At 46.5% G+C, this 17,500-nt stretch overlaps 1 protein-coding gene across 7 annotated transcripts in view; it reads left to right on the top strand.

Annotated features, from left to right (window-relative positions):
* Positions 1-17,500, top strand: part of LOC109882777 (tensin) — a 196,801-nt gene that overhangs the window by 140,088 nt on the left and 39,213 nt on the right. For all 7 annotated transcript variants that reach the window (XM_031792837.1, XM_031792831.1, XM_031792833.1 and 4 more), the window contains exons 8-16: positions 7,251-7,300; positions 8,127-8,298; positions 8,451-8,501; positions 8,671-8,793; positions 12,474-12,538; positions 13,865-13,948; positions 15,897-16,009; positions 16,164-16,224; positions 16,746-16,821. In XM_031792837.1, coding sequence (XP_031648697.1) covers positions 7,251-7,300; positions 8,127-8,298; positions 8,451-8,501; positions 8,671-8,793; positions 12,474-12,538; positions 13,865-13,948; positions 15,897-16,009; positions 16,164-16,224; positions 16,746-16,821 — 795 coding nt within the window. The remainder of the gene's footprint in view (positions 1-7,250; positions 7,301-8,126; positions 8,299-8,450; positions 8,502-8,670; positions 8,794-12,473; positions 12,539-13,864; positions 13,949-15,896; positions 16,010-16,163; positions 16,225-16,745; positions 16,822-17,500) is intronic.

Genomic DNA, 17,500 nt, shown 5'->3' with positions numbered 1-17,500 from the left:
GTCAGAGGTGTCCTAATTGTATGGAGGTGACCCCAAAATAGTTATGCTTGACCCCTTGACTGTTCAGACGTGGGATCAACTCCATAAAGCCCGTGGACAGCTGTGATGTTGTCAGACTATTTTCACGGAGGTTGACGTAAGGACACTATTAGAACACCCCCTGGAAGCAGAGAACATGGAAAGCACTGCAGTGTCTCCCACCTCAGTGGCTTACTCTGTTTCAGTGGACGTTGTTGAGCCAGACTGTACTCCACTGTATGTACCCAGTAGACATGAGTCGGTGAATGCAGACGTCACCCAGACCTGGACTACAGCTGTAATTGTTTGCTGCTGACAGACAGACAGACTGACTGACTGACTGATCAATCTGTGGATGGATGGACCCTGTGTTATTTAGGATGCAGTGGACTTATATGCACTTGTAGCATCTTTACACACAAACTGTACACATACCTATATTTAGGGGAGAATGGGGTAAGTTGAGCCATTTTAGAATTTTCAGCATCACTCCGTCAAGAGAAATATAGGATTCTTTCTAACAAAGATATCTACATATATTTTAGGATGTTGTGTATCCCTGGGAATAATCAGAATTCATGTAAACGTTACAGTTTTGAAAACATGTGTTGTCTGAAAAAAGTGGTCTCTTGGCACAACTTACCCTGGGTTTGGGGTAAGTTGAGCTGTGGGACGGTAAGTTAAGCTGCCTACAAATGTCTGTACTGAATGAAATACTACCACAACCATTTTAAAACCATGTCTATCTTTATTTTCCAAACACAATCACAATCACTTTACTGTCTTTTAATAATCTTAAGGATATTTTAACACAGGCTTAACACTGAACAAAAACATTCAACTTTTTATGAAACAATATGAACATAGGCCAGGCCCTGTTGTTACAGTACCTCATCTCAGCGATAATGTCTTTGCATTATGCCTGGGAAGAAAACACTTCAATTTGCTCGACTTGCCATTGGCTCAACCATTGGCTCAACTTACCACGAAGCAAACATTTTGACTATATTAGCCCACACAGCTACGAGGATGCACTTTCATGTCAGGATTAGGACCTCATATTGAAGCTTATACAGACCCCAACTGATGTTTATCTTCAAAATATCTACTTTGGTTTAAATACAAATATCATTAAACCTTTAACACAATAAATTAATTTGACTTGGTGAAATTTTTTGGGGGGACTTAACTTGCTTACCACTTTTTTCATGTGGTTTCTTCTTATACAGACTCCATGAAATGATGGCCTCTTCCTAAATATTTGGTCAAATGATACATGTTGTTTATGGTTTCCTAGAAACAAGGGTGGCTCAACTTACCGCTTTGGCTCAACTTACCCCACTCTCCCCTACTGTACACACAGTACATACTTTATACCCATGTACGGTAGGTGGAGGGAAGCTACACAGCTTGAGGTTTTTTAGAATCACAAAGAGAGAGGAGGAGGGAGAGAGATAAAATAAGAGAAGAGGGAGAGAGAGGTGGAGAGAGAGAGAGAGGAGGAGGGATAGAGATAAAATAAGAGAAGAGGGAGTGAGAGAGAGAGTTTGAGTCTGTGTGTGAGAGAGAGAGTGTGAGTGTGTGTGTGAGAGAGAGAGTTTGAGTCTGTGTGTGAGAGAGAGAGTGTGAGTGTGTGTGTGAGAGAGAGAGTGTGAGTGTGTGTGTGAGAGAGCGATAGAGAGAGGGGGGGGGGGGGGCAGACAGACAGTAGGTTGGATGTTCTGGTTTATAAGGGTTAGACAATGAGACAGAAAGCTGGTGACAGGGGACTAAAAACAGGAGAGCGTGTGACATGGTGTCCCTGAAATGCATCCAGCTTCATCCCAAAATGTCAGAGGAGGAGGAGGGACTTTAATGTTCCTATTATAGAATTACAGAGACAGCAGTACTAACGCTTTAGAGAGAGGAAGTGATGGTGGAATATTTATTTGGTTAGCCAATAGGAGATGTCCTATCCGTGGTTGTTGTGAGTGAGAGCATCCCATTGTGCCTGTAATTGAGTCATGAGTCTGACGTGATTGGTGAGGAGAGGAGTAGATGAGAGGAGAGCTGAGGAGAGGAGAGGAGTAGATGAGAGGAGAGGAGTAGATGAGAGGAGAGCTGAGGAGAGGAGAGGAAAGGAGAGGAGAGGAGTGGAGGAGAGGAGAGGAGTGGGAGAGAAGAGAGTAGAGGAGAAGATGAGAGGAGTGGAGGAGAGGAGTGGAGGAGAGGAGAGCTGAGGAGATGATTGGAGGAGAGGAGAGGAGTGGAGGAGAGGAGAGCTGAGGAGAGGAGAGAGTAGAGGAGAATATGAGAGGAGAGCTGAGGAGAGGGGTGGAGGAGAGGAGGGGAGTGGAGGAGAGGAGTGGAGGAGAGGAGAGGAGAGCTGAGGAGATGAGTAGAGGAGAGGAGAGGAGGAGAGGAGAGGAGGAGAGGAGTGGATGAGAGGAGAGCTGAGGAGATGAGTGGAGGAGAGGAGAGGAGTTGAAGAGAAGATAGGAGAGCTGAGGGGAGGAGAGGAGAGGAGAAGATGAGAGGAGTGGAGGAGAGGAGAGCTGAGGAGATGAGTGGAGGAGAGGAGAGCTGAGGAGATGAGTGGAGGAGAGGAGAGCTGAGGAGATGAGTGGAGGAGAGGAGTTGAAGAGAAGATGGGAGAGCTGAGGGGAGGAGAGTAGAAGATGAGAGGAGTTGAAGAGAAGATAGGAGAGCTGAGGGGAGGAGAGGAGAAGATGAGAGGAGTTGAAGAGACGATAGGAGAGCTGAGGAGAGGAAAGCTGAGGGGAGGAGAGGAGAAGAGAAGATGAGAGGAGTTTTTTATTTAATTTTTTATTTTACCTTTATTTTACTAGGCAAGTCAGTTAAGAACAAATTCTTATTTTCAATGACGGCCTATGAACAGTGGGTTAACTGCCTGTTCAGGGGCAGAACGACAGATTTTGTACCTTGTCAGAGAAGATAGGAGAGCTGAGGAGAGGAGAGGAGAAGATGAGATGAGAGGAGTTGAAGAGAAGATAGGAGAGCTGAGGAGAGGAGAGGAGAAGAAGAGAGGAGTTGAAGAGAAGAGAGTAGAGGAGAAAGGAGAGGGAAATGAAAAGGAGAGGGCAACCTTTTTATCACCAGCCTACATCTCTGAGCTGGTCATAGGATCTCGTCAGATGTGTATTTACCTAACACACAGTTACCTATTACAGGGTTTCCCAAACTCAGTCCTGGGGCCCCCTCTGTGTGCACATTTTGGTTTTTGCCCTGGCACTATACAGTTGATTCAAATCTTCAAAGCTTGATGATGAGTTGGTTATTTGAATCAGCTGTGTAGTGCTGGTGGAGATGACGACACACATTAACCTAACACACATTAACCTAACACACATTAACCCAACACACATTAACCTAACACACATTAACCCAACACACATTAACCCAACACACATTAACCCAACACACATTAACCCAACACACATTAACCTAACACACATTAACCTAACACACATTAACCCAACACACATTAACCCAACACACATTAACCCAACACACATTAACCCAACACACATTAACCTAACACACATTAACCTAACACACATTAACCCAACACACATTAACCCAACACACATCCACCTAACACACATCCACCTAACGCACATTTACCTAACACACATTTACCTAACACACATTAACCCAACACACATTAACCCAACACACATCCACCTAACACACATCCACCTAACACACATCCACCTAACACACATCCACCTAACACACATCCACCTAACACACATCCACCTAACACACATTTACCTAACACACATTTACCTAACACACATTTACCTAAAACACATTAACCTAACACACATTTACCTAACACACATTAACCCAACACACATCCACCTAACACACATCCACCTAACACACATCCACCTAACACACATCCACCTAACACACATCCACCTAACACACATTTACCTAACACACATTAACCTAACACACATTCACCTAAAACACATTAAACTAACACACATTTACCTAACACACATCCACCTAACACACATTAACCTAACATACATTAAACTAACACACATTCACCTAACACACATTTACCTAACACACATTCACCTAACACACATTTACCTAACACACATTAACCCAACACATATTAACCTAACACACATTAACCTAACATACATTAAACTAACACAGTGGTTCCTCCTCCTCCTCACTGGTTGTGACACTAGGAAGCCCACTTTAGTTTCAGTGGTCGGCTGTATTCCTCTCTCTGTCCTCAGTCAGCACTGGAGGAAAGTATTTCTGCTCTCAACTCTGAATCCCTGGTATATAAGAGCATCAGTGTTATAGGGAGCAGTCAGGGTTACACCTATATACGATAGAGGGAAACACCAGCTCTCTCTGGAATTACTCTGGAAATGTGTAATTGGTAGCTAAGGGTCAACGGATGGGTTTCGGGAAGAGTGTTAGCCAACAAACGACCTCTCGTAGTCCCACTGTTCCAAGGCTTTCACACTAGCACAATGTGGTGGTGTCGCTTTACAATAAGTACATTTAATTAACTTGGAGACGTCGTAGTATTTAGAGGGGGACCACACGCACACACACAAACCACAGAGAGAGAGAGAGAGAGAGAGAGAGAGAGAGAGAGAGAGGAGAGAGAGAGAGAGAGAGAGAGAGAGAGAGAGAGAGAGAAATAATGAGGGATAATAAGAAAGAGGGAAGGGAGAAACCAAAAGTGGGCGGGAGAGGAGAAAGAATAAGCAGAAGAAGGGGAAAGACAAACGAGAGGCACGGAGGAGAAGAATAGAGAGCGAGAACGTTAAAGACTGAGCTGGAACCTGTTTTGGGGGGAGCTGAGACTTTTTGAGGAGAGAGTCCCATCATGACAAAGGAATAAACAACAGAGAACAAACTGGACATATACAACAAGATCTTTGTCGTCTCCTGGAAGGAAACGAATATGGATATTAGACTCCAGGTGTTTCTCTGTGATTGACAACCAAGGCGTTGAAGCCTTCCCCAGGGCGATAGGGCGAACACAGAAAGGATAGAGCGAGAGGGACCCTGGTCCAGACCAGACCAGTCCAGCCATGACCTCAGGTGGGGCCCTCCGCAGGTGCCTCGCCTCCTTCCGCAATTCCTGGAGGCGGAGTGCTGAGTACCTATTTAAGGTAGGCCACGCCCACTCTGGAAGTGTACCTGGTGGGATGACGGACAAATCTGGCTTTTTAGTGTATGTTTCCCTGCTGTCAAACACACTACTTTGTATTTGAGTGTATTTGGGGGATCTACGGTGCCTTGAGGAATGGCATATGAAGTTGTACATTTTGGGTGAAATTCCCCTTTAATAATGAGTTTGTCCATACGTTGTTGCATTACCCACTGGGCACAGACGTCAGCTCAATGTCTAGTTTGGATTTATATTTGGTTGAGTTGTCAACTATTGTGAATTCAATGTGAAATCATCTAAACATGTCACCATATCATTGGTTTTAGGTTAAACGTTGTTTTCCACGTTTTGGGGGGTTGAAATGACATGAAAACAACAAGAAATCCCAGTGGGAACATACCAATGTAATCATAAACAGCAAGACCTTAATGTTTTTCCTTCAGTCAACACAGTTAAAGGTCTACTATCTAAGCTTCTTTAGTGGTTGTGGTCTTTCATTGAATGTCTTCCTCCTGTCTCTCTGTGTTTCTCTTGTTGGTAGTTTGTTGGTCCTGCTGGGTAGGACCAACATCTTTACAGCTGGTTTTGATAACTTTGATGAGTATTACTGAGGTGGAAACGCAGGACACACACACACACGCATACGCACATGCAAACGCACGCGCACACGCAAACACACACACACACACACACACAAACACACACGCACACGCATGCACGCACACACACACACACACACACACACACAAACACACAAACGCACACATGCACACGCACACACACACGCACACGCACACACACACGCATACGCACACGCACACGCACACGCACACACGCACACGCACACGCACACACACACGCACACGCACACACACACACACACACACACACACACACGCACACGCACACGCACACATACGCACAGTAACAGTCACTTAGAGATAGCTTTCTGAGTTATAGCTGATGAAAAAAAGAGTGTGTGTCTGTGTGTGTGTGTGTGTGTGTGTGTGTGTGTGTGTGTGGACAGTTGGACACAGATTGTATGAGAGGCTTGGTGGTTGTGTTGTGGGTACGCGTTTAGTTCTGCGTGTATATACAGGCGTGTGTGTGTGTGTGTGTCCATGCCATGTGTGTGATGCAAGAGACCTTGTTCTTACGTAATTGTCACTCTTGTCCCCTGTGAACAGACATATTGTTGCAGTTTTCGAGCAACAGTGTCCTTGGTTCCAGCAGGCAGCATCTGTTTCTAGTCACATAACTTTGAATAATGGGTTTTCCTTTTGCCTGACGAGGATTAGTTTCATCACAGAGAAATGAATGGAACAATGGCAACACAGAGCTCTGTACTGTGTACATAACTTTCTGTTCTGTTCAGGTCCTCTGTGTCCTCCTTCACATAGTGCTGTGTATTTCCCAGCCAGATGGGGAAGGCAGTGCTTGCCTTGTGGTAAAAAGGATGTTGAATCACTAAAGGTAGCCCTACTGATGTCCCAGTATAGGTAGACGTCTCCCTGTCCTCATCTCCCAGTCTTCGTGACCATGGACAGACAGATGGCAGGATGTAGTCAATGTAACTCTTACATTGCCACTAACCAACCAACCCATCACCACCCCGTCACCAGGGTCATAGACAGGCTAATACCCCGGTAATACTATGTGATGCTGTCCGACAGCATCTATTTTAGAACACAGCACTTTGTGTCTGAACACTGTGATCTATTGTCTACTGCTAATCACCCTCGTTGTTGAAATGAAATGTGTGTTCGTGCTCAGCGCCGCAGCCTCCTCGATATTCTCCACTGCTTTTATCTCTCTAGTTAGACTGAGGATGGGGACACTGGGTACCCCCAGGGATATCATGTTATCTCAACGCAATGGACGCATCTCATCTCATGGTAGCCATTCCATCCAGTTGTGTTTGGATTTGATATAGTAGAAGACCAGATGCGGTGTGCTTTAATGTGGAATTTACAATGCAGTTGTGTGTTGCACTCACTCGCTCACTTACGTGAAACACAAACAATGGCAAGTTGATCAAGGAGACTGAGTGTGTGCTCTATCTTCTCTGTGTTCTCTGTAGGGAACCCCAAGGTCCTGTAAGAGTGAGCAGACTAGACGAAGGCCATCACGGTAAGAGAGACCATTCTCTTTCCCTCACTATCCAAGCTGTCACTATTCCTCATCTACTGCAGTATACGGCCACGTTTACACCTGTTTCTCTGACGTCACGTTTCGGTTCATTGATGCCCATAGCGCTCAACACACACTGAAATCCGTGAACACAGGCCTATCAAAACCCCATCAGGATGTATTCTATCCTGTTGTCACTGTGACAACCATGCCTGTTTCTCCAGCTACGCTTCCCATCTAACAGCCAACTGGGAGTCGGGATTTGGGGAGCTGATCAGAATGATTGTGCAATACCCGCTTGGATCATTCCAGAACACTTTCTTCGGAACTGAAAAACTAGGATTGAAGATGTTTATGAAAACATGTGTGATATCATATGACGCCACGTCCAATTACCATAGACATAAATCACATTGGTTTGTCAGTACTGAAGACTCATACATCAAAGATATGCTAGATAATAGATACCACACACAAGAGCCACCAAGGAAGCGCTTCATAGACTAGTGCTGATGTACAAATCCTGTAAGATATCAGGGGCCATATTCATACAGAGTAGCAGTGCTGATCTAGGATCAGTTTGACCTTTTAGATCATAAGCAGCAAGGTTATATGGACAGGGAGAAGCTGATCCTAGATCAGCACTCAGTACTGGAGGAGGACTATGTGGTGGCCCTGGTGTACATCACCTCTCTAACTATCTATCCCCTCCTCCCTTCTCCTCTCCCCTCATCTCCTCTCTCTTCTCATCTCCTCCTCTCTCCTCTCTCCTCTCATCTCCTCCTCTCTCCTCTCTCCTCTCTCCTCTCTCCTCTTCTCCCCCCAGGAGTGTCAGTCTGCTGCAGGCCATGGATGAGAACTATGAGGTGGACCTGGTGTACATCACCGAGAGGATCATCTCTGTCTCCTTCCCCAGCGGAGCGGAGGAGCGCAGCTACACCTCCAACATCAAGGAGGTGGCCTCCATGCTGGCCTCCAAACACGGGGAACACTATCTGGTGAGACCCCTGTCCTGCCACTGCTCTACCTCACTACCGGTCCAGTCTGTTGGTGTGGTGGCTTTTCATGCACCCTGTCATGTCCTGTTGCTGATGTACAACTGTTTCCTGGAATCGTTCTCATTCTTATTGGTGGGGTTTTGTGATTTCAGCTCCTCAACCTAAGCGAGCGGAGAAATGACATCACCAAGCTTAACCACAAGGTATACACACACAAATACACACGCACACACACACACACACACACACACACACACACACACACACACACACACACACACACACACACACACACACACACACACTCTCCTAAATGCAATGGTAGTGGTGGAAGTTTTGATATGTGATAGTGGTATGTGTGGCCCCCTGTAGGTGCTGGAGTTTGGCTGGCCAGACCATTATGCTCCTGCCCTGGATAAGATCTGCAGCATGTGCAAGGCCATGGACACCTGGCTCAACGCTGACCAACACAATGTAGTGGTGCTTCACAACAAGGTAGGTGGTCGGACACATCATTCCAGGGAAGGGAGGAAGGAAGGATACATAGTCAGGGTATTGGAACAGGGTCCCGTGGTCTTACAGATCACTGATCACTCCAGGGAAGGGAGGAAGGAAGGATACATAGTCAGGGTATTGGAACAGGGTCCCGTGGTCTTACAGATCTCTGATCACTCCAGGGAAGGGAGGAAGGAAGGAAGGATACATAGTCAGGGTATTGGAACAGGGTCCCGTGGTCTTACAGATCTCTGATCACTCCAGGGAAGGGAGGAAGGAAGGAAGGATACATAGTCAGGGTATTGGAACAGGGTCCCGTGGTCTTACAGATCACTGATCACTCCAGGGAAGGGAGGAAGGAAGGAAGGATACATAGTCAGGGTATTGGAACAGGGTCCCGTAGTCTTACAGATCACTGATCACTCCAGGGAAGGGAGGAAGGAAGGATACATAGTCAGGGTATTGGAACAGGGTCCCGTGGTCTTACAGATCTCTGATCACTCCAGGGAAGGGAGGAAGGAAGGATACATAGTCAGGGTATTGGAACAGGGTCCCGTGGTCTTACAGATCTCTGATCACTCCAGGGAAGGGATGAAGGAAGGAAGGATACATAGTCAGGGTATTGGAACAGGGTCCCGTAGTCTTACAGATCACTGATCACTCCAGGGAAGGGAGGAAGGAAGGATACATAGTCAGGGTATTGGAACAGAGTCCCGTGGTCTTACAGATCACTGATCACTCCAGGGAAGGGAGGAAGGAAGGAAGGATACATAGTCAGGGTATTGGAACAGGGTCCCGTAGTCTTACAGATCACTGATCACTCCAGGGAAGGGATGAAGGAAGGATACATAGTCAGGGTATTGGAACAGGGTCCCGTGGTCTTACAGATCACTGATCACTCCAGGGAAGGGATGAAGGAAGGATACATAGTCAGGGTATTGGAACAGGGTCCCGTGGTCTTACAGATCTCTGATCACTCCAGGGAAGGGAGGAAGGAAGGATACATAGTCAGGGTATTGGAACAGGGTCCCGTGGTCTTACTAATCACTGATCACTCCAGGGAAGGGAGGAAGGAAGGATACATAGTCAGGGTATTGGAACAGGGTCCCGTGGTCTTACAGATCTCTGATCACTCCAGGGAAGGGAGGAAGGAAGGAAGGATACATAGTCAGGGTATTGGAACAGGGTCCCGTGGTCTTACAGATCACTATCTCTCCAGGGAAGGGAGGAAGGAAGGAAGGATACATAGTCAGGGTATTGGAACAGGGTCCCGTAGTCTTACAGATCACTGATCACTCCAGGGAAGGGAGGAAGGAAGGATACATAGTCAGGGTATTGGAACAGGGTCCCGTGGTCTTACAGATCTCTGATCACTCCAGGGAAGGGATGAAGGAAGGAAGGAAGGATACATAGTCAGGGTATTGGAACAGGGTCCCGTAGTCTTACAGATCACTGATCACTCCAGGGAAGGGAGGAAGGAAGGATACATAGTCAGGGTATTGGAACAGAGTCCCGTGGTCTTACAGATCACTGATCACTCCAGGGAAGGGAGGAAGGGAGGAAGGAAGGATACATAGTCAGGGTATTGGAACAGGGTCCCGTAGTCTTACAGATCACTGATCACTCCAGGGAAGGGAGGAAGGAAGGAAGGATACATAGTCAGGGTATTGGAACAGGGTCCCGTGGTCTTACAGATCACTGATCACTCCAGGGAAGGGAGGAAGGAAGGATACATAGTCAGGGTATTGGAACAGGGTCCCGTGGTCTTACAGATCACTGATCACTCCAGGGACGGGAGGAAGGAAGGATACATAGTCAGGGTATTGGAACAGGGTCCCGTGGTCTTACAGATCTCTGATCACTCCAGGGAAGGGAGGAAGGAAGGATACATAGTCAGGGTATTGGAACAGGGTCCCGTGGTCTTACAGATCTCTGATCACTCCAGGGAAGGGAGGAAGGAAGGAAGGATACATAGTCAGGGTATTGGAACAGGGTCCCGTGGTCTTACAGATCACTGATCACTCCAGGGAAGGGAGGAAGGAAGGAAGGAAGGATACATAGTCAGGGTATTGGAACAGGTTCCCGTAGTCTTACAGATCACTGATCACTCAAGGGAAGGGAGGAAGGAAGGATACATAGTCAGGGTATTGGAACAGGGTCCCGTGGTCTTACAGATCTCTGATCACTCCAGGGAAGGGAGGAAGGAAGGATACATAGTCAGGGTATTGGAACAGGGTCCCGTAGTCTTACAGATCTCTGATCACTCCAGGGAAGGGAGGAAGGAAGGATACATAGTCAGGGTATTGGAACAGGGTCCCGGTGTCTTACAGATCACTGATCAGTCCATGGAAGGGAGGAATGAAGGGTTTCTTCCCGGGAGTGTTACAGTATGCCGTGGTCCACTGTGTTAAGGACAGTAGAGGGTGGTCTCTGTTTGAAGAGTGTGAAAGGAGACAGCCAGGCCCCAGGGAGAAAGTCCCCTATGAATACTCTACTCTGTACGTCCTCCATCCTCATTGGTAAGGAGGTAAAACACCAAACTGTTTCCCTGTACCTCATTGGACAAAGTGGGATAATCAAGTTGTCTTGTAGTTGGAAGACAAGTCCTCCACATTATAGTATTGCTGGTTAAACACTTAAATGGTCCTTAACTGCAGACTGTTAGACTGAAGCCGTATATCACAAAGAAATCCAGTGAACATGAGAGTCATTTGATTCTAATAGAGGCTGTTGCTGCTGCTGCCTGTGTTTTGGCAGCACATCCTCCTCCCCCAACCTCTCAGGCCCAATGATTCATCATACAACTTGTCATGAATGATCCAATGTCAACAACAGTAACTCCCCAAAAAACGACTTTAAAAACTTCATCTAAGTCTCTATCAATCCGTGTTAAAGACTTTGAGTCAATGTAGCTGAATAGTGAGTAGTAACTTGATAAGTCTGTGGGGGAACATTTTATTCAATATGTACAACAAGTGGTAGCAAACAGAGCATCCCCATGGTTACCAACACTTATTTTCCCCCTCATCCTGAAATTGAAGCTTTTAGTCAAGATGGAAGAACTGCTTCCATTCAGAAACGCCTAATTTGATTAAATGCTATTTGTTATCGCCCAAGTCAGAAATGTTCCACTTGCTGTTTCAGAGTTGAGGTCAAAGGTTTCTCCGGTAGTGGTGCATTTCTATCTTCAGTTGAATTTGACCACAAACAATGTCATTGTGATAAATGGAACCAGGCAGTTTGATCACATTCCATCTGTGACAGTTTGGCTTGAAAATAGCCTGGTCACTCAAATCTAACTCACCGTACAGCATTTACATGTCTACACTGCAGGTACAAACATTATTCAGCCTTCAAGTGTGTAACTAAAAATAGCCTTGTATTCTTTCTCAAAAAGTATATCTCCCTCTCTCCCCCCTATCCACCCCCTCTCCCCCTCTCCCTCCCTCCCTCTCCCCCCCTCTCACTCTCCCCCTCTCCCTCCCTCTCTCTCCCCTTCTCCCTCCCTCTCTCTCTCTCCCTCCCCCCCTCTCTCTCCCTCCCTCCCTCTCCCTCCCTCTCCCTCCCCCTCTCTCTCCCTCTCCCCCTCTATTCCCCTCTCCCTCCCTCTCCCTCCCCCTCTCTCTCCCTCTCCCCCTCTATCTCCCTCTCTCTCCCCCTACCCCTCTCTCTTTCTACAGGGGAACCGTGGGAGGACAGGAGTGGTGGTGGCTGCCTACATGCATTACAGCAACATATCAGCCAGGTACCAGAGACTTCTGACTGCAGACTAACTGACGTCATGTACCCTGTTTGTTATTAGTCAACATATCAGCCAGGTACCAGAGACTTCTGTCTGCAGACTAACTGACCTCATGTACCCTGTTTGTTATTAGTCTACATATCAGCCAGGTACCAGAGACTTCTGACTGCAGACAAACTGACGTCATGTACCCTGTTTGTTATTAGTCAACATATCAGCCAGGTACCAGAGACTTCTGACTGCAGACAAACTGACCTCATGTACCCTGTTTGTTATTAGTCAACATGGAACAATGTATTCATTCAATATCACCACCCTGCTTGAAGTTCTGTACATCCTTAAAGTTCCCAGATATTTCCAGATGAAGACAAACAGACATTTGTCCATTCTATACGTTTACTTTGAGTTTTCTATCAGTGTTGGGGTCAATTGGAATTGAAGGCAGTCAATTCAGGAAGTAAACTATCGGTTTAAGGACAAAAACTTGGGGTGATGTCAGGACAAGCACCTAGATCTGTAACAGATAGATAGGCCAAAGGGAATCGGGATCGGGCCTCAAATTAAACACTGATGTGGTTGTTATGCCAAAACATTCTGCTCAGGCTCTGGTGTATTTTTGGTCAATAAAGAGGAACATAACATACATATGTCATATGTCATGGGGCGGCAGGGTAGCCTAGTGGTTAGAGCGTTGGACTAGTAACCGAAAGGTTGCAAGTTCGAATCCCCGAGCTGACAAGGTACAAATCTGTCGTTCTGCCCCTGAACAGGCAGTTAACCCACTGTTCCTAGGCCGTCATTGAAAATAAGAATTTGTTCTTAACTGACTTGCCTAGTAAAATAAAGGTAAAATAAAAAAATAAAAATATACCCTGTAAAGACTCCAGATGTTTCAGGGTGGGGGATGGGACTTACAATCTTACACTTTCACTAAGGAATAAGAAAGGTCAAAACTATTGAATTATTATGTGGATTATAATTCATGGACATTTTTGAACTTCAGAATACTTTTTAATCTAAAATACACTATAAGTTAAACATTTCCTGCATTTCAGGAAAGTTTTCCTGCAACAGGGTGATCAAATTAAGATCCTACATCTGTACATTGATCAGATAATAACACTGGGATACTGTAGCATTGTGGGGATGGAAAAAGATGAAAAGCTGTAAATTAAGGACACTTCTTAAGGGACACGGTCGATTAATGATGTTTTTTAAGGGAGAAGACACTTTTCAGGGTCATTTCAGGGCAAACTTATTGTATAGTATATTGTATGTGTTCAGTGAAGAAGAGCCGATCATGACCTTTGTCTCTCCTGTGGTCTTCAGTGCTGACCAGGCACTGGACAGGTTCGCCATGAGGCGCTTCTACGAAGACAAAGCACTTCCTGTGGGTCAACCGTCGCAGAGAAGGTCAGTTACCACTTACTAGCTCACTTCTTGTTTTTGCACTCTACAACTTCCTATAGGCTAGATGAGTTTGATCCCTTGGTGAGAGCAACCGGCTGGATTCCATTCTTAGAATGTGTATCCTTCATTCTGTTCATTGAAGAAGTCAACAAGGGTAAAGGGATGGGCGTGACTTCTCAGAGTGGAATCCAGTCAATGGATGACCTGGTGTAACTCTCACTGTTTCAGAGGCTATCCTCCTCAGTCCCTCGCTCCCAGTGCGTCCCAAACAGGAAATACCTCTGTCTTTTTGTTCCCTTAATCCTCCCAATGAAGCCTAATTGACATAATTGAGGAATAATGTTTTTTGGAAAGCCTGGCAGCGTTTTGCATTCTCCAGCATTCCACTGAGAGCTGAAAGGTTACATGGTTTTCAGAGTTCATTCTGACACTACTATCCATCGTTCCTTCCTCCCCTCCTCATGCTGAACAGGTGGCTTTGTAAGGGAACCCTTAGTGGCGCTTAGAACTGATTTAGGGTCAGATCTCACTAACCCAGTCCTAGCCATAGGTCATTACTGAGTAAATACAAACTGATCCGGGATCCATAGTTTGTGGCAGATAAGGGAACCCCAGGTGTATCCAGCAGGCAACAGCAGCAGTAGCAGCACTAGGCCTCTGACCAGCTGCTGTTTCCTTACTCAGATATAATTATCCCTCAGCCAGTTCCCCGCAGTCTGAACTTATTATGGTCTGGCATGTGTGACATTAACATTAGGAGGAGGGGTGGATGTCAGCACTGCTACGCTGCCGTAGAAACGCACCACTATCAAATCATCATCAACATTCTTGTGAGGAAAGTCCACTCTAGATTAGAATCTAGGTTAGATCCTTGAGTGGAATGTTCTGAGCCAAAATGGTGGATGGTTGTCCAGATTTGATCTCTGTGGCAGCCCAACATTATATATATATATATCTCTGTACAGTAGTAACTGTAATATGTCAGAATCTGTGTGGCCGTGTTTTCCGGCGTGACCCCGCTGTTACACAGGGAGCTCCTTATACAACCCAGCTGCTCTGTGATTGCTTCCTGCTCCGACCTAATTTCATTTGGGAGACCGAACCATCTGGCGGCTGCCAGCGGAGCGCGGGGGGAGCAAAAGGGTGGTGGGGAGATGGGCCGACCTCTGGAACAGAAGTCACACTCTGCATGATCATCATTAGTATCATTAACAGGCTGCCTGGCAGGCAGAGCTCACCAACACAACACTACATACCCCTGCCTGGCAGGCAGAGCTCACCAACACAACACTACATACCCCTGCCTGGCAGGCAGAGCTCACCAACACAACACAACATGCCCCTTCCTGGCAGGCAGAGCTCACCAACACAACACAACATGCCCCTGCCTGGCAGGCAGAGCTCACCAACACAACACAACATGCCCCTGCCTCGCAGGCAGAGCTCACCAACAAAACACTACATACCCCTGCCTGGCAGGCAGAGCTCACCAACACAACACAACATGCCCCTGCCTGGCAGGAAGAGCTCACCAACACAACACAACATGCCCCTGCCTGGTAGGCAGAGCTCACCAACACAACACAACATGCCCCTGCCTGGCAGGCAGAGCTCACCAACACAACACTACATACCCCTGCCTGGCAGGCAGAGCTCACCAACACAACACAACATGCCCCTGCCTGGCAGGAAGAGCTCACCAACACAACACAACATGCCCCTGCCTGGCAGGCAGAGCTCACCAACACAACACAACATGCCCCTGCCTGGCAGGCAGAGCGGCCTGGTGCTCAGACACTCCAATTCACTCTGACATCTCCATAGTGTGCGAAGCCTCTTTGATAATAGATGGGGCGTGCTTGCTAGTCTTGCTTGCCAGACTCATGGTGCATGACATTGAAGGGTTGTCCCTCTGTTTCACACTGTGACTGTGTTGTGTGGATGTGTGTAGGTATGTGCGTTACTTCAGTGGTCTGCTCTCTGGCCACATCAAGATTAACAACAAGCCTCTGTTCCTGCACCACGTCATCATGCACGGCATCCCCAACTTCGAGTCCAAAGGAGGTGAGTCTGCAACAGGAGAGCATTTATTTCATTATTAGAGATGATTAACGATTCATTTTTTTGTATCTTAATTTTTTCTTCAATGCCTTTCATTCAATGAGTATAAATAATTGTTTCATTTTGGAATACTTTTTCTTATTTTCTTCCCTCGCAGGCTGTCGTCCTTTCCTGAAGATTTACCAGGCGATGCAGCCAGTCTACACGTCAGGGATATAGTATGTTTCTTTACTTTTTATCTGTTGCATTGTGGGTTGATTTGTCTTTCAGGGGGCTTGTTTTCTCTACTCTCAGATTCTGTCACTCTATCCCTCTTTCCTTCTCTCCCTCTCAGTCCACAGTACTTTCAAGCCTGTCACCCCTTGTTAAGAGATTATCCCTTAATAATCTCCATCTGTTTGTGTGTGTGTGAGAGAGAGAGAGAGAGAGAGAGAGATGTGTGTGTCAGTGTGTGCTGGTTGGGCAGGCAGGCAGATAGATTGTCAGTGACACAGCTCTAGGGTTCTATGTGTACAGGGAGGGATACCGTAACCCCCACCTCACTGACCCACCTTCTCCATCCAGGGTCCTCACGACCAAAACAACACCACACAGAAACACCCCCCCACCACCACCACACACACACACACACACCCATCCATTTCCAATCTGACTTTTGATAACTGATTTGGGACAGGCTCTTAAGAAGAAGACCAAAACTGTTTTAAAGTGTTGGTTTTCATCTGAATTATTTCCATAGTAACGTACAAGGGGACAGTCACACCAGTATCTGCATCACCATTGAACCTGGCCTGCTCCTAAAGGGAGACATTTTGGTAAGAAGCACATATTTTGTCATCAAATGTACAGGTGTTGTGGTTGTACTGTATGTTGTGTTGTGTTGGCCTTAGAGCCCTTAGTGGCCTTACAGTAGGTTCATATACTGTAACTGTTGAAGGTTGACTTTTTTCATATTCCACCACAATACATTCCTCGACCACAGGATCCATTTCTCTCTCTCTCTCTCTCTCTCTCTCTCTCTCTCTCTCTCTCTCTGTCTCTGTCTCTGTCTCTGTCTCTGTCTCTGTCTCTGTCTCTGTCTCTCTCTCTCTCTCTCTCTCTCTCTGTCTCTGTGTAATGTTATCTTGCCCTCCTGTTCACTGGAGTTCTATTAGGGAAGAATGTGTCCTTGTTCCACCAGACCAGACCACACTAGACGTGCCTCCCCATCAGAACATGCCTCCATTGTACTGACCATGTTCTGTTCTGGTGGGGAACCATGGTCTGATCTCTAGGACCAGCAGGGTTTAGGCCTGGAGATATAGACCATGAGTTTGGCAATCTGGACTGTTTCCCTCGTCTGGTTTGACTGTAGCAAAAGTCCTTGTCTTGATGTCCGGTTATATGCTTACTCTCTCCTCCTCCTCCTCTTCCTCTTCCTCTTCCTCTTCCTCTTCCTCTTCCTCTTCCTCTTCCTCTTCCTCTTCCTCCTCCTCCTCTTCCTCTTCCTCTTCC

Source organism: Oncorhynchus kisutch, linkage group LG16, assembly GCF_002021735.2.
Source record: "Oncorhynchus kisutch isolate 150728-3 linkage group LG16, Okis_V2, whole genome shotgun sequence".
Lineage (NCBI taxonomy): Eukaryota > Metazoa > Chordata > Actinopteri > Salmoniformes > Salmonidae > Oncorhynchus > Oncorhynchus kisutch.
The sequence above is the reverse complement of the archived record's forward strand: the minus strand, read 5'-3'. Positions and strand labels throughout refer to the sequence as shown.